Here is a 7,600-nt window from a genome sequence, read left to right as displayed (position 1 = left end):
TCGAAAACAGTTGTGCTGCTGTTTTTTTTTTTTTTTCAGGATTCTTTGATGAGAAGCAAGTTCAAAAGAACAGCATTTACTTGAAACATAAATCTTCTGTAACATTACAAATATATTTTGTCACTTTTGATCAATCAAATGTGTCCTTGCTGAATAAAAGCAATAGTTTCTTTTAAAAAATCATCATGACTCCAAACGTATATGTCTATAAAGCATAATAAACATCAGTATATTTCTGTAAAAGGAATTCATAATTGTAATGAAAATAATGTCACAATGCAAAAACAATATGCAATTTATTTTATTTTTATTTTATTTATTTTATTTCTAGTTCAGTGTACAAGTCCTTGTGGCAGGTCAGTTCCTCTTAATAGCACATAATAACTCAGTTAATAACCAGTTGGAAACTGATCTTAGATCTACACTCGTGCCACTTTGAGAAACCAGGCCACATTCTGTGTCAGAGTCCAGCTTGCTGTTAGCTGATCTGCTCCCTGAGGACACAATGAGAGAGAAAGAGAGACAGAGAGAGATCAGGATTGTGAGGCAGAGGAACACCTGTGTCCCTTGTGCACAGCCAGAGCCGCCACCTGTTCCCAAATCCCAGCAGCCTGTTGGGGAAGGTAGAGGTCCAATTAGCCGCCACCGAGCTTCCACAGAGGGGGCCGATGGGCCTGGTGGTGTGGGGGTGACTGGTATTTAGCTAGCTGATCAACAAAAGCTCTGTTTTGTGTGTGTGTGGGTGTATGTTTAGCAAGTACCAGAGAGAGCTGAGGATCAATAAGCTGCCACTGCTAATACAGACAAATCCAGTTTTCATTCACGATCAAACAGCGTGTTAAAATAAGGTCAGATTAATCATGCGGAGAGGGAGAGGAGCTGGTTTGACGGCATACGACATAATGTAACTGACCCCGAACTCTTATATTGTCTCTTCTTCTCGTATCCCACACGGCTTTCATCTACCAGCAGGGCTGGGTCGACTCTTTTCCGCCCCATTCAGAAGGAAGCACTGGGACCGTGGTGAATATTTAATGTGTTTGGAAAATGTTTCTCATCAGCGAGTGGCTGCAAGCTTCTATGCTACTAAATGACAATTATGAAAGACCTGGCATCCGGCCCAGTGCACCAGCGGATCCATCAGACACCGAGGCACCGATGCTCAGGGGGCAGATGGACGCCACACCCCGACAGTTTACACACACCTACACACTACGCACATCTGCGCGTGTCTCTCAGCAGCAGTTTGTACTCACAGCATAAAAAGGTTAAGGCCTTTTCCTGTTGAAACAGGAAGTTTGAGTTGGAGATATAATTGCAAAAGGCTTGTTTGGTCAACTCTTTAAGAGTACACATGCATACAGATGATCTTAAAGGCTACAAGTCACATAAGATTTAAAAACATGATATGTATGATATGTAATAACCTGCCAGTTACATTTTTTTTTTTTTTAATTCACATGGAGCTAGTTGTGGTTGCTTACAGTCAAAAGAGTTCACATGTCTATGACACTTTGGTCTCTAGATAAGTCTTTGCCTCTCCTTTTATGTAAGTCTATAGGATTTTTGTCTTATATTGTCTGCCAGGCAAAAATCATAACTCAGAAAAAGTGTGATCACTTAAAGTAATAACTCTCCTCAACAAGCAGCTTTCAACAAACCATCAACACTAAGAATGAGCAAAAAAGTTTAAAAAAAATGTTGGGGTCAGTGAGATTTTTTGTAGTTTTTACTGTATTTTTGATCAAATAAATGCAGCCTTGGTGAGTGTCAGACTTTTTTCAAAACATTAAAAAAATGTGTTGTGAACGTATTTACAAAGTGCATTTTCTATGATGTGCCCTCTTTAAAACGACATAGCATGCTTCAATTGCTTATGCACAATGCCCCCAGTGGTCACTTCCTTTCACGGCCACTTCATCTCAAACTAGAAAAATTGAACATCCAAAAAAGTGCAATATTCTGTACTGTCGTGATAAATAAACACCCTGTGATGGTTTAGCACAGCTGCTGCCTTAAAATGACATCACGTGGCGCAATTCAGTTCTAGAAGTGCGTAAAACTTTCAGGTCACATCAGCAGATGTTTTCTCTGGGATGAGTGTGCTGGAGAGGAACGCTCCACCCTGGACATCAATAATTCACCCTCCGACAAAGACAGCTGGAGGGAGCCACGTCGCCTTCAAATACCCATGTGGCTGCACGACACGCAACTAGCATGCACAGAAGCCAGCAGTCAAAGACTATGCTATTTACCGGTGTGCCTTGATGGACCCCTACTTGGCTGCTGTGGGGTTTACACTGATTGAGATGTGTTTGTTTACTGCGGTAAACTCTTACCCGATGTACTGCAGTGGATGGCTCTGGTGAATGACAATCCGACATGTGGGACACGTGTTGTTCTCTTCTAGGTACTTCACCAAACAGCTCCTGCAGACTATATGTACAAACACACAGTTTAGACACCTTTATTAAATTGATTCATTCTGTACGCATCACATTATACATCACAATATTGATTTCCAAGAGACAAGAATGTCACATTGACGTGAATTTGTTTAAATGACTCAGCACAAACCCAGAGGCAAAAAACAAAAACAAAAAACTAACAGCCCTTCTAGTTTTATGACTAAAACTACTAAAGCGTCATTTCAAAGGCTCTTGATCTGTGGCACAACGACTCCCTCTAGTGTTTAATTCAAAAACTAGTCTGACATGCTATATTTAATCTGATCTCATTTAATCTCATGCTTTTGCTGTTCAAACCACATAATTTTCACAAAAGGAGATTCTGAGTCAGATCCTTTTAATGAATCTGTGAATTCACAAAAACTGTTCTATATGATTTGTTCACTGATAATCTTCCCATTCAATCTGTTAATCACTGCAACCGCATCATTGAGCCATTGAGTTGAACTTGAATCAGTCCGATTCGGCTGCTGTGGGGTTTACACTGATTGAGATGTGTTTGTTTACTGCGGTAAACTCTTACCCGATGTACTGCAGTGGATGGCTCTGGTGAATGACAATCCGACATGTGGGACACGTGTTGTTCTCTTCTAGGTACTTCACCAAACAGCTCCTGCAGACTATATGTACAAACACACAGTTTAGACACCTTTATTAAATTGATTCATTCTGTACGCATCACATTATACATCACAATATTGATTTCCAAGAGACAAGAATGTCACATTGACGTGAATTTGTTTAAATGACTCAGCACAAACCCAGAGGCAAAAAACAAAACAAAAAACTAACAGCCCTTCTAGTTTTATGACTAAAACTACTAAAGCGTCATTTCAAAGGCTCTTGATCTGTGGCACAATGACTCCCTCTAGTGTTTAATTCAAAAACTAGTCTGACATGCTATATTTAATCTGATCTCATTTAATCTCATGCTTTTGCTGTTCAAACCACATAATTTTCACAAAAGGAGATTCTGAGTCAGATCCTTTTAATGAATCTGTGAATTCACAAAAACTGTTCTATATGATTTGTTCACTGATAATCTTCCCATTCAATCTGTTAATCACTGCAACCGCATCATTGAGCCATTGAGTTGAACTTGAATCAGTCCGATTCAAGAACAAATCATCATTGGGACCTGGTTTTGTGAACCAGATCATTCTCTGGAAAAGATTTGACTCCAACGAACAATTTGTTAACAAATCAGACATCACTACTACTCACCAATGAGATCTAGGTTAAATCAAGGTTCCATTTAATTTAAATTTGGGTCTGTTTGTCAAGTTATCATTTGGCTTCAAAAGACTTGGAATATAGTCATTTGGAGCACTTTTTTTATTTTATGTCAATTTATGTTCTTTATAGTGACAAGAGTGGGCAGGATGTTCCTTAAAGGGGTCATATGATGCAGCTAAAAATAACATTATTTTGTGTATTTGGTGTAATGAAATGTGTTTATGTGGTTTAAGGTTAAAAAAACACATTATTTTCCACATTATGCAAATCTTCCCAGATAGTGACGTAGGTATGTGGGGGCGTGTTAGAACGAGCCGTTTTAGGTAGGTGTGGCTGACTCTTAACTTTTATAAAGAATATCTCTTTGGATTTGAGACTTTAGTCTTTGCAACTTTACAGATCTTCTTTATGCACCAAGAGCTCGTAACACTTCAAAGAGAAAGGAAAAATTGAAATCGCATCATATGACCCCTTTAAATTCACCATTTATGGTCCACAGAAGAGTCTTAAAGGTGAATGTAAGTCAAATTTTAATTTTTGGGTAAAGCACCACTTCTCCACACAATATATATCTATAGACAATATAGATTCAAAATGTTGTTCATAACTGAAAGACTAGACATTGGTGTAGCAATGACACTTACAGGTGTGTAAGCACTCAGTGACTGTGGTGGCGTCGATCAGGTACCCCTCACACAGACGACAGGTGATGTGGGCATTGATGTCCCACAGTTTAATCTTCCTGGTTAACATCTCAGGGTTCTGGATGAGAAAGCAAGAAAGGAAAAAGACAGGTTAAAAGCATTTCACAACACACAAATCCACAATCCAAGTCAGGCTGAACAATCAGGGGTCAGGAGGGTGATCTCATAGGTAACTGGGGTCAACCCTATAACCCAACCATTAGCTTGCCTTCACCCATTACATCAAAACAAAGGTCAGAAACAAGTGTTAGTTTAATTTCATGTTTTAATTAAAGTCATGTTTTTTCGTTTGGCTAAATCCTAGTCTCCACTTTAAAGACAAAGTATGTTGTTTGTTTATACATGTCCAATGTGAAGCAGCCAGACGACTATATTGACCAGACATGCTATCAACTGAAGTACAATCTGTGTCAGGACACATGCTGTTCATATTCAATAGAGATTAAACAGATTATTCACCACTCCAGTGGCCCTCTGGAAAGAAAATAATTAGATCTATGTTGCTTCGATATTTGTGTTTCAGCTTTTAAGAAAAAAATGTGTTAGAATCAAGTGGGAATTTGCACAATATCATCCATTTAAATTTTGTGGTGAATGATCAGAGATGGTCTGAAATCCCTGTTTTAATATATGAATCAATTTTGATCGTGACGTAGACATGTGGGGGTGTGTTAGAACGAGCCGTTTTAGGTAGGCGTGGTTGACTCTTAACTTTTATAAAGAATATCTCTTTGGATTTGAGACTTTAGTCTTTGCAACTTTACAGATCTTCTTTATGCACCAAGAGCTTGTAACACTCCAAAGAGAAAGGAAAAATTAAAATCGCATCATATGACCCCTTTAAGATGAATTACATAAATATTACTCAAACTTCAACATTAAAGTCAACATACCCTAATTACTTCTCTGTCTCATTGTGCATGGTTTATCAGTGTATGTTATTTATATTAAAAAAACTAAATCTTTAAACCTACAGGTTTAAAGAATTTTTTAATAACATTATTAACAAATAATAAAAACATTTGATAAAATCTAATAGAAAAGTTTTTATTTTACATTATAAATATGTATAAATAGCATTTAAACTTTTCTTTGGAATAATGTGCACTGATAAACTGAAATTACAAAAACTCTGAATGGTGTCTGTACGTTGGAGCTGGTTGGAACTGAAATAAGTGCAGAAAAGTAGAAGATGAAAGAGAAGCACTGCTAGATAAGGCTAAATGTGTTCAGTTAGGCATGACCACAGGTGTTTTATGTGATGGCACTTCCTCATAAAAGATTTTCAAACCTCAGTCATGAATTCAGCCACCAGCCATGTTGCAATAACATAATCAGTGTAGTGCAGTGTCAAATGAGGACAGAGAACTGCCACGGGCTGCAGTGAATATTACACTCTCACATTAGTGGGCTTCAATAAAAGTTGCCGTTTCAAAGCCATTAATTTACCCATAAATCAATGCATTATTCTGATAAAAAAAAAAGTAAAATCCAAGTATTAAAGGCAGAGTAAGTGATTTTTCAAAAACACTTTAGAAAAAGCAGAGAAAAGAGTTTGTGTTAATTCGCACAATTGAAAAAAAAAATAAAAATCTCGGATTTGGATCGGCCCTCTCTGACCGATACCCGATCCGAGAAAAATGGCACTATCGGAGCCGATACCCGATATGAATATCGGATCGGCACATCCCTACTGGACTTGTGTGGATTACTTGTGGATTATTGTGATGTTTTTATCAGTTTGGACTCTCATTCTGACGGCACCCATTCACTGCAGAGGATCCATTGGGGAGCAAGTGATGTAATGCTACATTTCTCCAAATTTGTTCAATCAGTTCAACTCATCTACATTTTGGATGACCTGAGGGTGAGTAAATTTTCTGCAAATTTTCATTTTTTTTAAACTATTCCTTTTAAGTCCGATTAAACATTGTGCAGCACAAAAGGAAGTGATTCACTTACCCCCAATGCCGCCATGTGTCTACTACTGAGGGTCTGGCAGCCGGGCTTCTTCTGCGAGACACAGGGTGGTGTTAACTCTGCATCCTGTGCTCCACTTCACACAGCTGCAAAAACACACAGGCATTCATTTATTTACACACATTTATACACAAAATGATTGCAAGCAAATAGACTATTTTCCCCCTTTGCCTTTCCAGAATGTTTTCAGTAAATAATATTTTCCGTTTTCAAGATTAAGCCAAATTGCAAATAGTATGGAGCTTTTTTTCCATAAAACTGTACTATGGGGTTACAAAAAATGTGCAATAAAGGTATGCAACATCTTTAAGATAAAACTGTTTGTTGATTACAAACAAGATATGCATGATTATGTCGGTGACCAATAAATGTTTCAGTTACAACTAGGAAAATTCAATTATTAATTATTACTATTACTATTATATCAATATAGGTTATCACCACACCAACATAATATAATTTATGATATAAATAAAATATCACTGATAGGATATGGGATAACAATTTGCTGACACTTCTCTGAGATGCCCACACGTTTGTTGCTGGCCTGCTTGAGTCCAGACACAGAGACTCCTAGTCTGGGAGTTTCTGTCTGTTCGCTAGCCTGTGAAATTAGTGCACTTAAACCAAAGACATGAATGTAGGTCATCTAAGGATATTAGGGTTGTGACGGTGAGGAAATTTTCCCACCGGTTAATCGACGTGTGGGGGGGGTGTTAGTTCATTTGAGTTTCCCTCTTTTCTTCACTTTCAAATGGCAAAAGTGCCATGCGCATTTTACTTTCATTTTCAAATTAGCGGCAATTGAATTGCCGCAATTCGGCGTCAAGCAATTGTTCATTTGAGTTTTCCCTCTTTTCCTCTGATTTCTTGGCTTTCAAATAGCTTGAAAAAGCGCAGTGCGCATTTTACTTTCACTTTCAAATTAGCCGCAATTCAGCGTTGATTCAATTCAAGCAACAACAACGTCAAACATAGAACTTTTATTAACAAAACGAATAAAAATACACCATATATGCCTAAATAAAATAACAAATTGCTTAGGCTACACACAGTTTAAATAGGTATATAAAACTGAAAATCAGCAAACACTGTGGAACCAAATAAATAAGAAACATAGAACTTTTATTAGCAAAACGAATAAGAAAGCTTGGAGGCGCGGATTATACACCTTGATGTAAAATAAAATAAATAAAAAACACAAAGTTTAAA

General features: G+C 37.6%; 1 protein-coding gene across 1 annotated transcript in view; it reads right to left on the bottom strand.

Annotated features, from left to right (window-relative positions):
- Positions 1 to 7,600, bottom strand: part of LOC107751329 (polycomb group RING finger protein 3) — a 35,621-nt gene that overhangs the window by 14,230 nt on the left and 13,791 nt on the right. The window contains exons 2-4 of the mRNA XM_016567010.1: positions 6,371 to 6,474; positions 4,349 to 4,466; positions 2,992 to 3,088 (exon numbers count right to left, since the gene is read on the bottom strand). Of these exons, the coding sequence (XP_016422496.1) occupies positions 2,992 to 3,088; positions 4,349 to 4,466; positions 6,371 to 6,385 (230 nt within the window). The 5' untranslated portion in view covers positions 6,386 to 6,474. The remainder of the gene's footprint in view (positions 1 to 2,991; positions 3,089 to 4,348; positions 4,467 to 6,370; positions 6,475 to 7,600) is intronic.

The sequence above is a fragment of the Sinocyclocheilus rhinocerous genome, unplaced genomic scaffold (genome assembly GCF_001515625.1).
Source record: "Sinocyclocheilus rhinocerous isolate Xijiao unplaced genomic scaffold, SAMN03320098_v1.1 scaffold1233, whole genome shotgun sequence".
In the NCBI taxonomy this organism is placed as follows: domain Eukaryota; kingdom Metazoa; phylum Chordata; class Actinopteri; order Cypriniformes; family Cyprinidae; genus Sinocyclocheilus; species Sinocyclocheilus rhinocerous.
This window is presented reverse-complemented; position numbering and strand designations above follow the sequence as displayed.